General features: G+C 37.9%; 1 protein-coding gene across 1 annotated transcript in view; it reads right to left on the reverse strand.

Annotated features, from left to right (window-relative positions):
• epha7 (eph receptor A7) overlaps window positions 1–17,739 on the reverse strand; it is a 106,482-nt gene that overhangs the window by 14,533 nt on the left and 74,210 nt on the right. Inside the window, exons 6-9 of the mRNA XM_051645039.1 lie at window positions 9,114–9,238; window positions 4,774–4,948; window positions 3,303–3,411; window positions 1,740–1,795 (exon numbers count right to left, since the gene is read on the reverse strand). Coding sequence (XP_051500999.1) covers window positions 1,740–1,795; window positions 3,303–3,411; window positions 4,774–4,948; window positions 9,114–9,238 — 465 coding nt within the window. The remainder of the gene's footprint in view (window positions 1–1,739; window positions 1,796–3,302; window positions 3,412–4,773; window positions 4,949–9,113; window positions 9,239–17,739) is intronic.

Consider the following 17,739-nt stretch of genomic DNA (forward strand, 5'->3'; position numbering starts at 1 on the left):
TTGAGATGCCCCTGTACAAGGAAGCTGTGCCACCTTGAACCTTTGTTTCCAAATCAGCAGTTTGCCTACAGCACTGATCATTAGCAGAGCAAGTCTAGGGAGGCCGTCGCCAGCACTATCTCCAGGGGCTTCATTAGAGACTGCTTAAAGAAAACATCTTACTGGCCGAGAGGCCTGGGAGCAGAGAATCCAGAAGAGTCAAACACCTAGAAGAACATCTTAATGCTGAAAGGTCTGAGAGCTCTCTTTAGCTGAAGATCTGGAGTGTGGGGGTGTAGCGGTTCAATATCTGTTAATGGCCTGTTTCTATTAGGGTTGTGGCCTAGCTTTTCACCATAGGTGATTCTAGACCCTATTTAGAAGGACATCATACCCCATTTATCTAGTCTTATCTAAGCCCCCCTAAAAATCTGTGGTTCTCTCAACTGTCTGACCAAAATTCCATTATCGTCAGCAAGCTAACTGAGTAATATATAACATTTTCAGTTTTGCTCATACAAAATACTTGAAACTTTGTTCGATTAAATACTATCCACCCCTGTAATACTAAGGCATAGGCGAGAGCAACAATGTTCTCTAGAGCACAGCAATACAGTGGTGATTAAAGAAATAATAAGCAATCAAATGCCCCCGTTCCTGACCAAAATATTGCAATTTTGACTGGTTTATTGGAAACTAGATTATTATTATTTTATTTTTTTTAAGAGGCAAGATTTGAACCCATAATCTCTAATGATCAAAGCAAAAGACATAACTCCATACTAACATAACCCATACCTTCGATCCTACACTTTACTATAGTATTATACATTACACTGTAAAAAGTGGTCACCTGCAATTGTTACCTTAAGGAGCTATTTCTACCTGATTTAACCCTGTTTTTTTCTCCCCTTTTTCTCCCCAATTTGGAATGCCCAATTACCAATGCGCTCTAAATCCTTGTGGTGGTGTGGTAACTCGCCTCAATCCAGGTGACATCTTATCACGTGGTTTGTTGAGCCAGCGGAGACAGCGCTTGTGGAGGCTTCATGCTATTCTCCACGGCATCCACGCACAACTCACCACGCACCCCACCAAGAGCAAACCGCATTATAGTGACCACGAGGAGGTTACCCTATGTGACCTGGCCAATTTGGTTGCTTAGGAGACCTGGCTGGAGTCACTCAGCACACCCTGGATTTGAACTCATGACTCCAGGGGTGGTGGTTAGCGTCTTTACTCGCTGAGCTACCCAGGCCCCCAAAATTTGTTTTTTTTGATGTAACCTAATTTATTCAGGTTGATTCAGTGAGTTTAAATACTATTTTTGACTTGAATTAAATTATTGAATTGAGTTAATTTAGATGTTACTACATGAAGCATATCTTTTTAGGTTAAAATGTTTTTCAGCGAAGACTATAAGTCTGAAATCCATAAATCGCCCAATGTGTATAAGGATTCGAAGTAAAATTTCTAGCTATTGCATCAAACTGTAGCCTTTCTAAGAGTGTAAAGCTGTAATGGTTGACCTGAACGTGGTCAATGATGTATGTTTATTCCTGCTCCAACCTTCCTGTAGAGTTTAGTTTCAGCCCTGCTCTAACACACCTGCCTGCAATTTTCAAGAGTGAGCCCAAAAACCTTGATTAGCTGGTTCAGGTGTTTAATTAGAGCTGGAACTAAACTCTGCAGGATGGTCGATCTCCAGGAGCACCACTGATGTGTATGTGTATAATGAGCTGATGAATGCTGGCACTCACATTGAAAGTAGAGCTCCTCGTCCCCTTCCTGATCTGCCTTGCTGTAACCACAGTGCCTACAAAGGAAACAAAGAGAAACTGATTAATGGCATGCAGTGACCAGACATATGATTTCAAAGGGCTACAGAGGGCAACTCGTCTTTGCTCAATCTCAACCTGTGAAGAAATCATGCAAAAAATCAGATTTTATCGGAATACTTTTCTTGACACAGAATAGAAATGCCATGAATTACTGTTCAGTGTTCCATTCGGAACTGTGATATGAGCTTTGAGATAAATCAATCAATTAGATGCAAAATATTTCTGCTGCTTATGTTGGCACATTGTCTGTCAGAAAGGCTTGAATGCAAAGGCTTAGGAAAAATAAACTTCAGGAATCAGTAACATTTGCTGGAGCTGGAAATTGTCTTGCCAGCTGATTGTTGGGAATAACTCAATAATGAATTTAACTGACATTGAATACCAAAGCATTCAGTGTTGATGGTCATGCAGGGGAGCAATGTGGCTTTGTTCACACTGCAGGGGAATAGATTTTTTTGTTTTTGGAGTCATATAGATTACTTTTATGCTGCCTTTATATGCTTTTTGGTCCTTCAAAGTTCCACAATTCAGTTGCATTTTATGGATCTACAGAGCTGAGATATTCTTCTAAAAATCTTTGTTTGTGTTTAGCAGAAAAAGATTTAAAAAGAAAGTCATACACTTCTGGGATGACATGAGGGTGAGTAAATAATGAGATAATTTTTATTTTTGGGTGAACTATTCCTTTAAGGTAAACCAACAAAACTAATTTTAAGAGTTAGATCTAGTAAAAATAGCTCCTTAAGGCAACAATTGCAGGTTACCACTTTTTACAGTGTAAACTCTTTGAGTAGGTTCACCATGTGTGAGACTTTAGCAATGGATGTTTTGCCAGTGATTATGTTTTCAAGAGGGCAGTATCCAAATCTGACCACAATTGTCACAAACAACAACATAAGAACCGAGATAGGGTTGTATGACATATGACATACGTCTTCTTGTTGCATGCCTGACATAACCCATTGCACAACAAATTAAGAAAAAAAAATACATGAAATCTAACTGTTCGGACTGAGAGATATTAACAAAAATCTGATTTAATTTGGCTTGTAAAAATCGGATTTGAGGATTCAGGTCAATTAGCTTTCTCCAGTGATAACACAAACATAATGAGTTATTTTTTAAAATGGGAAAACACTGACGTTTCTGGTTTAAGAATGAGTAACAGGTAAAAAGTTTTGATTTTTGAGAAGGGGGGATTCAAAGTTCTGAATCCCATTCTGGATGTATGTTGTCACAGTACAGGGTAACCACACTCACTCCGGTGAAACAGTATGGGCTTATGACGGGGAAAATGCTTTGGAGTTCATTCCCACAGTGTATAACATGATGGTGGGTGAGGGAGTGATCACACGAAAGTGGACGAGGGTGTGAGAAGTGAAGTCCACAGTTATGGTGGCCTTTGAGGGACACAACAGGCAAACTGAGAGAGAGTACGAGACTCACAGTAGCGGAGAGTCAATGGGGGCCCCGAGAGCGTACCTTCTCCCTATGATGAAACCAAAAACCATGAAGACCAGGATGATGGTACCGGCCACCGCCACCACTGCAATGATGATGACCGGGTTTTGCTCACTTGATATGACTGTAGCTGAGAATCAAACACAAATAAACACAGAAGATATTACTGAACAAGAACAAGCTGTCAACTGTAATCCTATAAGCTTAGTTTACAAAACATTTAACAAAAGGAGACAGCAGGATAGCTTAAAGGGATAGTTCGCTCCAAAATTAAAATCCTGAATACACTGATTGAATACTGAATACTGGATTAATTGATGACAATTAAATGACAACAGAATTGTCAATTTTATGTACATTTAAAGCAAAACTATAAGATACAATTTTTCTTAAATGTGTCTTGTGCCCCATTGAAAAGAATAATGTAGCCATTCAAAAAGCATGGGACAGTCTGCAACTCTCTTTTCACCCTCTCTCTCTGCTACATGTAGGGGTTGGCTCTATTTTAGGGTCTCGCTGAGTGCACGGTTCTACTGTTTCTGAAAGTGGGCTTAATAGTCCCAGATGGTAATACAGTGCCCTTCATTTGAAACAATGATACATTCAGGTTGGATTGTTTCTTGGTAGGTTTGTTTCTCGGATTGTAAAATACTGCTCTCTTTGACAAACTGCAGAAAGAACAAAACCGAACATCTTATCAAAGAAAATACACGGTGTCTTAAGAAGAGTTTGGGTATAAGATCTTATCTGGAAAAAAGCGGACACTTGCACATTTGGAAGACGATTTTATCCAAAGTGATTTTATTTATGGTCTACAAGATATTAAGTCTTGCTTTCTAAGAAATCAAAAAAAATTTGTGATGTTTACTGATGTTTGGTGGTATTTCTGTATCTAAACTGGAAAAGCATGGTGCTAGCAATACCAAGGATGTGGGTTTGATTTTTTTTTTTTTTTTTTTTTAATTATAAATTGAGTATTTTGGGCTTGTTCTCTAGTAATATCTAAACATTCTTAAAACAAAATACATTTACTTGAGAAGGAAAATGAAAGATATTATGTATTGTTTTCTGGTAAATCTAACAAAATATAGTGAGGTTTATGATTAAAAAACGATTTGCCAGTGGGGTGAGAAAAAAAAAATGTTTTCCCTTTGAATTACATTGTTGTTTTTTAAGCATTAACCTCACTACATTTTGTTAGATTTTCTGAAACAAGACACAATATCTTGCATTTTTTTTTCTAAAAAAAAAAAAAAATCTTGTTTTAGGGATGTTTAGATATTTTACTGGAAATAAAAAAAAAAAATTGTAGTGTGGGAATCAAACCGACATCCTTGGCATTGCTAACATCATGTTTACCCTAACCCTAACCCTATTCCTAAACTAGATCAAAATTGTCAGAATTAGCGCTAAACTTGCTAAATTTTAGAAAGAAAAAAAAAGATAATAAAAGCTAAAAAAAAATAGCTATTTCACATACTGATTTGCTCACCAGATCCAGCGGATTCTTCCTTGGTGGTGACTTCAAGTCTGGGACCGAATGTGCCGTATCCTGCGGCAGTGAACGCCCTGATCTGAAAGACATACGCTGTGCTTGGCTTCAGATTGTTGACTGTGGCTGAAGTCGACTTTGACTTGACGGTGGAATAAATGCGATCCTTCTGGTCCTTCATGTGAAAAAAAAAAACAAGAACAAAACTAAATAACAATCTTGTCAAACGCTATCAAAAGCTCACATTTGACAAATTCTTTACAGAGAGGGGTGGTTGCACTCAAGTGTTTGGCAGCCAGTACTGGAGCATTTGGCCCTTTTCACACACAAATAGTTCAAGCAGAGGCAATATCACAGAATTTCACCCGTAACCTAGGTAACCAGAAGCATGCTGTTTTTGAGGAACGGGTGCTTCATTTACAACTGGAATTTCAAAGAGAGCTCTAGGAAACAAAAACACATGCACACCCACACACAGTGTAAGGGGCTGTTCACATTGAAAACGTTTTCGCATCCGTTGTTTTGACCGCTGTGCCACTTTTCACAGTTTTTTTTTTTTCAGCGTCTTGTGCAGGAGTGCCACATTTTTATAGACGGTGTATCAAGTTAAAAATAGCTTAAACGTGTCTCGAGACAACTGCATTCTGTTCTATTATTTTCATCAAAAATCATAGTATATTGAAAATAGAATGTCAAAGTTGTTCAATTTTAGGTGGATTTTGGTTGTTTAACTTTTTCAGTTCTAGAAAAATGGAGAGGATTGCCAGAGCAGACCTCATGGAATCAAAATTGAGTTTTGCTGCTTTTAGTCCATGTCTGTTAGCTTTGAATCCATCTATATGCTGGCGTGCTCCTAAAAGTTGTCAAAAATAACATTTAGCAGATACAGTATATGCATTTAAAATGTACATGCTTAGTTTTCTTAAGGGTACATTACTAAAAACTTTGATGACTCATGCTGCACTACACTGATTTTTGTCCAATCTGCTCTCAATAATAAGAATGTCCCTTATCCTAATATAATTTGCAACCAACTAGCAAGGAGCAAATTGTGGTTTACAACTGTGATGTAATTATAAACTATTGGCAATTTAAAAAGAAAAGGGTGAAGCCCTTCGATATGTCTCACCCAAACTTCTTGTTTCAATAGGACATATGTCAGCACAGGAAAGAAACATGTGCATATCCAGTGATTTCATGCACTCTTTAAATATATGGATTTGGCTATATGATAACATGTCTGTGACATCATGACACTACTAGTGCACCACAGCTCCAACAGCAACATGTATTTTTCCACTATTCAGTAAATTATATCTAAAAAAAATTAAAAAAAATAAATAAAAATAAAAATCTTAAATGAAATGCCACATGCTGTTAGGAGTGAAGTCAAGCTACAGGCAGGGAGAGCTGCTCAGGAGACTGGCTCTGCTTTTACATTGCCGGAACCAAACTGGCCAAGCACTGAGGCCCACTGAGCGAATGCACTGGACCTTTCTGCTCATGCTTGGCTAGCTGACATATGAGTTTGAGTGTAGACACTATGAAGCTGTGCTTTATAATGGATTGGGGGGGATTCAGCAGGAGGCGGCCAATACAAGAGAGCTGGCTGAGGTGAGGTGAAGGAAATTAAATGTGTATGTGTGTGTGTGTGTGTACACTCCTGATTAATGTTTTAGTGACTGAGCGTGCATGCCTGTAAGGGATTGTGGGTTGTTTTTCAATTGAACAGATGCTCAGGTACAATATCAGGCATTAAGAAGTGTGGTGTCTGTTTGTGTGTGTGTCTAAAGTGGTCTTAGACGTGCATGAGGGTGGTTGTAGTAATCTGAGCAGATCCTATGTATGTTACTGTGTATGTTTGCGTGGGCTTTGTGAAGGACCTCAGTCTCATTAAAATGTTATGAGTGTCTTATTCATTATACCAATTAGAAAGAAAGTATCCACTCAGACCCGTGCGTTTGACTGCAAGCTATGTGCACAGAGAATGCAAATTATCATGCAGGAGAGGACAAGTTGCATTACTATTGGGATGCTGACAGGCAGGTAGACACTAGAGGTTGACCGATATGGGATTTTTGAGACTGATACAGATACCGATTTTAGAGAGGGAAAATTCACCGATTACCGATATGGTGGCTGATATAGTTAATTTTTGAGCTAGAATGAAAACAGACCTTTTCTATGTGGATTGTGCACCGATTTTGTACTGATATGACTATGCAAAGGTACTCAGAAGGCTGCTTTCATAAACAAATATTTTTATCAAATAATATTTGACATTATTATTATACATTGTCAACAAATTCTAGAAATGAACACTGAGAAAATAAAGAATAAATAAAAATACAATAAATAGCTTTAAAAAACATCAGTACTGTATGTTCCGTATCAGTCAGTTGCTGACAATTTAAATAAAGAATAAATAAAAATAAAATAAATAGCTAAATAAACATCAGTATTACTGTTTAGTATCAGTCAAATGCTGACTATTTTAATACTGCCAGTCAATTATTGGCAGGTTGTAAAACAAGTAGCATTTACACCTGCCGAGACAAGAGAAAAACAGCGGCAGCGGTGTTACACTGTATTCTGCTATACAAGTTCAGGGGAAACTTTCAACGGAGGAAAACCAGACTTTTAAATATGACATTTTATAAATGCAACGACTGGAATTGTTCGGTTGAAGGGGGTACCAAACTGTGAATCCTGAACAAAACAGTTTGGTGAATACATGTTTACACATTAGCTCCCACTCAGCTGACAAGCAATGAAAGTAGCTACGTGGTTAGCTAGTTAGCTATAAGCTTGTTGTCATGGAGAGTAAAAGATGGACCAGCATAGCGTCTCACCAACTAGGTAACAGTGTAGCATGAAATCAACACTCAACAGACACAATCCACCACCGCACCGTTGTCTGCTGAACTGCAAAAAGAGGTTCTGATGTTTACCTTTCAATCTGCTACATTACATACTGCACTGACAAACTATAGCTGGCTAACAGCAAACAGATATGAGTGACATGGTGTCAGGGACAGGGTTAACGTTATATTAGTTATATTGAAAAGGGAAAATGATGGGGTCATTGTTTATTAACTTTCCAGTATGTATTTCACAAACTAGTTAGCAGCTTACCGAAAAGACACCACTCAACACCGCACCGCTTAACTCCGCCCTGTCTGTAGAGCCACCATCAGCTCACAGTCAGCTCTGTAAACAATGGAGTCGGAGCACGCTCTGCTGGACAAACTACGTAATGACACCAATTCTAAAGCATTGTTTTCTGCATTATATTTTCTGAAAAAAAGTTTTCATATCTGTGCATATCGATAAACATATACGCCAATACCGATATATCGGTGAAAGCCTAATATCGGCCAACCAATATATCGGTCAGGCACTACTGATAACTAAGGTGGTAGAAAAGGCAGATAACTGATTAATTGGCCGCTAGTTTTTAAAATCGATTCATAGAATGTTACAACATTTTTCAACCTAAATCCCAATAATAATCAGAAAAAAGAAGCTTGTGTGCATAACGTGGGACTTTTAATAGTAAACAAGCCTGAAACACACCGGGCACTCTTATTTTAAAATGACCAAGACTTGGCTCCGTTACAATGTTCTATTTTTTATATTTACCAAATTAAGCTTTTTATAGCCTATATATTATTATTATTCACAATATTGAGAAAGTTGGAGACACAAGGGATGTTTCCATATAGTCATGTTTTTCATTGCATGCCCTCGCTTCAATAAACAAAAAAATAAAAAATGAATTATCAGAGGAACGCGGAGCAATGAATAAAGCTATCAGCAACTTTTGGCATAGATTTTTGTAGATAACCGATAGTTTTAAAAAGCAACTATTGGCACCAATTAATCGGTTAAAAGGATACATCGGTCTACCTCTTGTAGACAGACAGTCACTCTCTCTCTCTTCCACCCTTTCTCTCACTGAGTCACTCACACACACACACACACACACACACACACACACACATGTTGGTGCGGCTATCCTTATGAGGACTCTCCATAGACATAATGATTTTTATACTGTACGAACTATAGATTCTACCCTTTAACCCTAACCTTACCCCTAAACCTAACCCTCACGAAAAACTTTCTGTTTAGAACGTTTTTAGCGATCTGAATTATGGGGACACTAGAAATGTCCTCATAAACCACATTTATAGCATAATAGCCTCGTAATAACCAGAATGTAACCAAAATAATTTTCCTCGTAAAACACCCAAACCTGCCCACACACACACACCCACACACACACACACATAAATTCATTAATAGCTTGTGCTCTGGAGCAGGTGGTGTGTACTCACTTTCTCATAGTACTTGATCTCGTATTCGGTGATGACGCCGTTGGGCTGCTCTGGCTCCTGCCAGGAGAGCTGAACACTATGCTGCTGGACTCGCTCCTTTATCACCTCGCTCACCTGAGATGGGGCTGAGAGAGAGAGAAAGAAAGAATAATTATTACTTTAATGGGTGATTTATTACTCTGTCAAATGACTACATTTTGTATATATCATATTTTTTACATAATTCATCCCCACTATATTTAGTTTTTGTTCTATTTTTTTTTTTTTTTTTACCTTTATTTTCCCTTTCATTTCCTATACATAATCATATTTATTTTCTACTTTGTATATTTTGGTACTATACTGTAAGCATATTTTTGGTAATATTGTCATCCAGAAGTTTGTAAGAAATATTATAAACAATAATAAAACATTAAACATGGTAGTCAACCCCATACTGAGCCAAGATCTTTAATATAGTTAAATACAAATAAAAAATAAATAAATAAATAAATAAAAAATACACCATTCCATTGCATTATTGCAAATTCAGTACCAGCTTGACAAATACACAAATGCAAACAAACACACTTTTGTGTGTCTCAGTCACTACTGCAGCTGATGAATATTCACTTGGAAGCTCCTAAATGTTTACACCTCATAATGGAAATTTCAATTACTGAGCAAACAGCAGAAGACAGCCTTTTCCCAGTCAGAGTAAAACTGCATCATCTGGCTTATGAATGTCAATTAAATCAGACTAATTCTACAGACACAGACGGAAGCGTCTCTTAAATCCCGCAGATTGGTGAGCCCTTCCGACTGCTTTTTAGAGACAAATGTTCTTGTAACTCTGCCGGTGACTTCCCATGTGTCTCATTTATTCCCTCCCTTTAGCGTCACTTCCCAAACTATTCTTTTATTTTTTTATTTTTCTATTACATTTTTTGCCAGTGTGCTGTAATTGTCTTTAAATTACAAGTTAAGTTATTGCACACTTTGTACATTGGCTTGGTATAATATTTCTAACTGCTGTATGAATTTAAAATGAGAAGCTTGTGGGTAGCCCAAATTAAATTTCTTGTTTTCAATAACCTCAGAAATAAGATCCATTCAAATCTCACAAGGTAACCTTTGGCTGAGGACATTCTGGAAGATGTGTATGGAAATGTAGCACTGATGCATGTACACCATAATGAGTGTCCACTCTCACTGGGCATCTGTTAATGTAGGAAAAGAGAGAATTCCCTCAAGTAAATGGAATGGAAAAAGATAATTAGTCTTTGAGAGGAATTTAACTGATCTCTGTGTGTGTGTGTGTGTGTGTGGGCAGGTTTAAGTGGTTTACGAGGACTTTTTTTTAGGTTACAGACTGGTAATTACAAGGGTACTATGCTATAAATGTGGTTTAGGTTTAAGAGGACATTTCTAGTGTCCCCATAATTTAAATCACTTAAAAAACATACTAAATGATGTTTTATTGAAAATGTAAAAATGCAGAAAGTTTTTTGTGAGGGTTAGGTTTAGGGGATAGAATCTATAGTTCGTACAATATAAAAATCATTATGTCTATGGAGAGTCCTCATAATGATAGCTGCACCAACATGTGTGTGTGTGTGTGTGTGTGTGTGTGTGTGTGAGAGAGAGAGAAAGAGAGAGAAAGAAAGACAGAGGCACAGAGTGAGGGAGACGTGGTGATGTCTCCATATCATGCTCGGTGATCCATTGAGGGCAAAGTATCCAGGGTCACGACCCAGTTTGACCCGGGATTTTGTTGGGTGCTGACCTCGCGGTAATGAGAGATTAAGGATTAAAACCTCATTACGGGCTCTCGCAGAGGCTGACGGTACCATGGATGGCAGTGCAGGCTCAAAACTGCAACAGTCATATTGTGTTTTGACATATCTAGTGTAATCCAACTAAAACAATCTAATTTCCAGAACTGAAGGTCGGCCAGACCAACTCTCTCTCTCTCTCTCTCTCTCTCTCTCTCTCTCTCTCTCTCTCTCTCTCAGTTCAATTCAATTCAATTCAATTCAGTTCAGTGCAAATGTGCTTTATTGGCATGACAAATGTTGCAATGTATTGCCACGCATTTGCAATGTTTACAATGAATCTTGAACAGATGAGAACAAATTATAAAATGACTAAATAAAAGTCTCTCTCTCTCTCCCTCTCTCACACACACACACAAACTCAGAACTACAGCAGCAAAATTCCTTAGTCCTCCTTAAGAGACTTTTCACTGAAAACTATTGCTGCCATTTAACAAACAATCATGCAGATGTATTCAGGAGTATGTTACATGCTCAAAGTATTTTTTTTAACTCGATTCTGTTGCTCAGTTGGAAACTACTTTACTGGGCTGATGAAGAGACTGGCTGCTTGAATAGGAGTGATTTCCTACTTTCTCAGCTGTAGACAAAAGGAGTCTGAATGTCTCTGAATCTATGTTTGTGTTTCGCCTCTGTCCACATTCATTGAATGCAGAAAGTGTCAATTACCCATGAGGAGTGGGGCGATGCTGGCAGGACACAGGAAATTTAAAGAGCACACTTGTACACTACAGAACCAGTTCTACTGGAGTAATTGGATCTTTTGCCCCTTTCAAGTGACTGCTTTTTCCGTAGTGGTTCGTAGGAGATGCTGAACTGTCTCTCGGAGTAATAGCCGCAGTCCTCTTAACCTGATATGGGAAATGAAAGTTGCTACAATTTCAATGGTGTTACTTCTCCCATAGAGCCTTGGACGTGAAGTGTTTCCTTGTTATTCTAATTCCATATACAGTACACACTCCTTAACAACATAGGTAAACTATATAAACACATACAATGCTCCCAGGATCTCTGAGGTACATTTCTATTGACAAGTCAATATTTTAGTCACTTGTATTTACTTGTTCCTGTGAAAGCACTCAACTCTGGCCATAAGCAAACAAACAAACATTTGCTAGTTTTGACAAGCCTGAATTCCACTTGTTAAAATTCAATTAGTTGTAGTCTTTTTGAAACAAGGGCAGTAAAGAACTGTAACTTCACAAACCACAAAATCTGATTAAACATTTTCCAGACTCTGTTCTTTGCTGTAAAGAGGTTAAAGGCCCTGATATACTTCCGGGGATGTTCTTCTTCATTGTTTGTTCAGGGGTAAAAAGAGTTTGAAACAGCCGAGCAACTATATACTGTTTGCGAACATTCAGACACCTGCCACACCGCTGTGGAAGGCGTTTAAAAGTACATTTAAATATGAGGATGCTCAGTAAACCTTAACTGTGACATTGAAATTTATTATCAATGACTTTATTCCTCATTCTATGAGTAGAATTCACATGAGATCCGTAAAAGATGCTTCTTTAACCACTCGATGATGACTGAAAGTAATATATAGGCCTATGCAGTAGGAAATGTGTAAAATGTCTTTTACATTCAGGATTCATGAAGCTAATGAACTAACATGCTATAAGCGCCCTAATATGCACCGATTACACCGTTATTGTAATTTATGATGAGACTGATAAAACTGAAAAGATTGGTGTAAAAAAGACAGTTAGACAGCTCTCTAACAGACAAGCTATTACAAATCACTGAAATGAAACTGAAAAAACAAAAAAAACAAAAAACTAAATTTTTGCCAGATTTTGTTCGAAATTACATCACGCCCATTCGTTCTTCAATTTAGTTTGAAATATATCATGGCCTTAACTCTAGAATGAGACACCAGATTCCACTGTCCACATGTTCCTCAGGTCCTTCTTTAGTGGAATATATCAGATGTGTTTGTTTATACACAAAAGCAGAAAGAAGTTATTTAAATTATGATTAGATCTATCTACTTGCTTGTCTGTCTGTCTGTCTGTCTATCTATTTAAAAATGTTATGAAAGCGACAATAAAAATATCTAACTATTGACTGAATTAAACTCATTTAAACTCCTTTTCACATTCGACATAAGTTATGACAGAGATCAAACTTTAATAATAAACAGCAAACAGGAATGGCCGGCATCCCATCTCCACTGAGAACTCGCCAGGTAATTGAGAATCGAGCATGGTGACAGCCCTCATATCGACTCAAATCTGCTAGCTGGAAGAGAGACCCTGAGTTCAGTGTTAATTTGGAGGAAATGTGTCCCTCACTACCTCGCTGTGGCAACCTCCCCATGGTATGTTTAACCACTACCCTATAACAACCATTAACGACATGCTTACCTCAGAGCGAGTCAACCCACTCCCACTTTTATCACACGTACGGGACCTAGCGCAGCAGAAAATCGTATAATTGTTCTGTCTGTTCTAAAGCGACTATGTGAGAGGGGAAACATATTGTGTGCAGTGGCTGGGTGACATAAAAGCAGATATTAGTGACCTTCTTGAGCCTTCTAATGCATAAGTTAATTCAAGCAGAAGCAAGCTTCCATCATTTTCTGCATTAGAATACATTAGCGATACATTATGCATGGGTGTTTTATATACTCTTTTGTCTACTTTTCTTTCTCTCCCTTCCTCTGTTGGCTGGTTTTGAGCTTTGAGAGTATCTAAAAGTGAAAAGCACTAGAATGTAATTTCATTATGTAAGAGAAATAATTTCCCTCTGCCTTGCTTGCACAGTATTAATTTTGAAGTATTTTAATTATCAACCCACATAAGTCAAGGCTGACACTCACACATCCACGATTTCTTTTCATCCACCTCAAAACTATCAAATTACTTAGCTACTAAGCTGAGTAAATTGTTGAGCTGAGTTTGCTATAAGAAAGACACAAAATGAAATGACTTCACAAAAACGTTCTGGACTGCTGCATTGCAGTTCTCTTTCCTTGATGGAATCCAGGTGATGGAAGAAGAGAAGTTTCGTTTATTGGCTGATGCATGACTAAAAAAACGCTGCACACACAGGGTGGGGGTTTAGGTCGGTGGGTGGGTTGTCCTCTCTGCGGATTCCTGTCGTTAGATGGATTTTTTTATATTTATGGTCATCTCTCGGCTGGAGCACGGGGCTTTAATAGAGCTGGACCTCCTGCAGACAGCTTTTCCAGAGGCCTATGAAAACATCAAGATCAGCGACAGAGCTCTCACCAGACCGACACTAACAAGGGCTGATGTAATCAATGTTACTTAGAGTGACATTTTGACTCTGAAGAGGAAAAGAAAAAAAAAGACCCAGATTCAATGTTTAGCATGTCCCACGGAATATGTGAACGGAGAGACCGAAAGCGTGGGTGTTAGATCTGCCTCATTATTGCCTCTGGCTACCATGAAGAGTGTTTGTGCGTGTGTGGGCGGGTTTGGGTGGTTTACAAGGACATTTTTTTAGGTTACAAACTGGTAATTACGAGGGTATTATGCTATAAATGTGGTTTATGAGGACATTTCTAGTGTCCCCATAATTCAAATTGATTAAAAAAAAATACTAAACTATGTTTTTTTATTTATTTTTTTTATTTAAAAATGCAGAAAGTTTTTTGTGATGGTTAGGTTTAGGGGTAGGGTTAGGGTTAAGGGACAGAATCTATAGTTTGTACAGTATAAAAATCATTATGTCTATGGAGAGTCCTCATAAGGATAGCCGCACCAACATGTGTGTTTGTGTGTGTGGGTGTGTGTGTTAATGTCCTCTTACTCCTCCTGACTAAGGCTGCTAGCTTCACAAGCCCAGAAATGTATGTATGTGCGTGCCTATTTACTGTAGACTAACCTGTATAATGAGTCTCAGACATAAGATTGTGTATGTGTGTGTAATCTACACTCACTGAGCACTTTATGAGGACCAATATGGTTTCTTTATATCTATATCATTATATTTTTTCCCATTTTGATGGTTGATGTGAACATTAACTGAAGCTCCTGACCCACATCTGCATGATTCTATGCATTACACTGTTGTCACACGATTGGCTGATTAGATAATCGCATGAATGTAGGTGTACAGGTGTTCCTAATAAAGTGCTCAGTGAGTGTATATCATCATTTGCTCATGGCTATGTAAGCTGGGGCCAATGGGGTGACGAAAGACAGAGTGGGAAAGAGAAAAAGAGGACAAAGCTCAGGGAAAGAAAGAGAAATAAGCCAGAGAGGGAAAGAAAGCAAGAAGTGAATCCACTCTGTCAGTAGAGGCTCAGTGATTCAGAAAATAAAGTAGGCAGAAGATGATAGCCCGCCGTTTTGATGAATGATGAGGGAACCAGCAGAATTGCCATGACAATGTTTTCTCTTTTCCCTTTTTTGCTTTCGCTCTCTCTTTCCCTGGCTGTCCCTCGACCCCCGGCATCCTCCTGCTTTCCCAACCACTGTTACCGAGAGCTTTGCCACTTCCAGTTAGCGCGGGGCCCAGGGGACGCTCCGATTCGTCGCTCCACACAGGAACCACTCAAGCTGCTAAGTAATGCTTTCATTTCTCTCAGGCAGGCATGCAGTGGCGGACTGGCCATGGTTAGAACACCCCAATCCCCAACAACAAATTATAGACAACTATTTATAGAAAAAAAAAAGGACTTAAATATTGATCAGTTTCTCACCCACACTTATCATATTGCTTTTGAATATATAGATTTAACCACTGGAGTCTTATGGATTACTTTTATGTGGCCTTTACGTGATTTGTGAAGCTTCAAAGGTCTGGTCACCATTCACTTGCACTGAATGGACCTACAGAGCTGAGCTATTCTTCTAAAAATCTTCATTTGTTATCTGCAGAAGAAAGAAAGTCACACACATCTGAGATGGCATGAGGGTGAGTAAAGGATGAGAGAATTTTTGGGAGAACTATCTCTTTAAGGAGCTTAAGAGAAGTGGAATCCACACTTCACAAGCAGCCAGCCAGGCAGAATCTGAGGGAGACAGAAGGTCGTTCATTATGGATCTGATTGATAAAGATAATTAATATCAATCAAACATACAGGTGAGGACCGCTCAAACATGGAAATGATAGTTTCAATTTGTTATTTTCCAAACACAGACAAATAGCTTATCCAACTTGACAGCCTTTTATTTCCACAACATAGACAATTACGATTTTACTATTCCTCAAACTTGTGAATGGCTCAAACTCTTTGACAGCTGATTTTTTACCTCAGAGCATCCTAACCTTTTACAATATCAAACTGTTACTCTTATGGCTTTGTTCACACATAGCATTAATACAGAAATGTTTCTTCAATGTTACAACTTCTTATTCCAGTTCGCACATGAACTCTAAAGAAGAAAATGCTGTAATATTTACTAAAATGTATATGTAAAGCATCTACTAACCCAACCAAAGGATGGAACAATGCTTTGTCAAAGCCTCTATGTCTCAAAAGAATGTCTAATCTGAATATCATGCCAGCTTCATTTAATATTGTTACTGCCCACTGATCACATATCTTTAGCCCCGGGTTCAAATAAACAGCCCAGCTGTCCCATGCCGTGAGCCCCGTCATGAGTTTGGAATGGCATTCACTTGTGTAGCAGACACTGAAATGTCTGATACCTAAAGGGGAGCTACTGAAGACCCGCTCCAGACTTCCTCACACAAATTACAGTCCAGCGCCGGGAGTCTATTATCAGCCATTACCGCTCCCACTACACCCTCTAACCTGTAGTCGCAGCAACACCTGACCCTATTAGACCCATTCATTTACTTGTGTATAATCATACAGTGTGCTAATGCAAAATTGGCACTGTGCGCATATATATATATATATATATATATATATATATATATATATATATATATTATATTGCCATGGTTCTAAACTGCTTTTGCTTCAGGACTCGTTATTGGACATCAAGCGGTGATCCAAACAGTACCAAAATTGTTTATCATACAAAAGTAAACACAAATGTACTTAAAATCAAACACTTTATTAATGTTTATCAATATCACCATGAGCTGCACACACTGAAAAAATGTTAACCTAAAAATATGTTTAATGTGGTAACATCTAAATGAACTTGTTTTATTCGAATATTTTTTTTTACATCACTGAATCAACCTGAATACATTAGGTTATACCAACAAAAAAAAGAGTAGAATGATGTAGAAATAGCTCCTTAAGGTAACAATGCAGAGTACCACTTTTAACAGTGTATAGGCCCAACAATATGCAAAATTATTAATTCTACATAGGCTGAATAAAAATGTTTAGTATTTTATTTTACTTCACAAAGTTTTACTCATGGTTTTCAAGGATGAGGGCACATTACACAACCTGTCCATGTTGGCAACTATCTAATTTGGCTAGTTTCCACCAAGTGGCAGATGAATTTGCACAAAAAATAATAATTAATTAATTAATTAATTAATGCACAGCATTTGACGTCAACAACATGAGATATGGGTTTGATAAGCCTACTTATATTGCAACCTTAAAAATTTAAATTTTAGTTCCATTTTATCATTTCCATTTAGCATTGTTTTCCCCTGCTTTCTGCGATTCTACCCAATTTTTTTGGTCTCGATCCAACACTGTTGAGAACAACTGTTAAATAGGATGCATGCAGCAGACACTGTATAAAATGCCAATGTTTCAATTACAGTATGTGGTCTTTCTGATACTTTTCTATTACAAAGAACATACTTTTTTTGTAATAAAGACACCCAGACATCTGGTCAATAAGATCTAATAGGAAAGCAAAAAAGATTTGATAATTAATAATAATTATTAATAA

The sequence above is a fragment of the Myxocyprinus asiaticus genome, chromosome 19 (genome assembly GCF_019703515.2).
Source record: "Myxocyprinus asiaticus isolate MX2 ecotype Aquarium Trade chromosome 19, UBuf_Myxa_2, whole genome shotgun sequence".
In the NCBI taxonomy this organism is placed as follows: Eukaryota; Metazoa; Chordata; class Actinopteri; order Cypriniformes; family Catostomidae; genus Myxocyprinus; species Myxocyprinus asiaticus.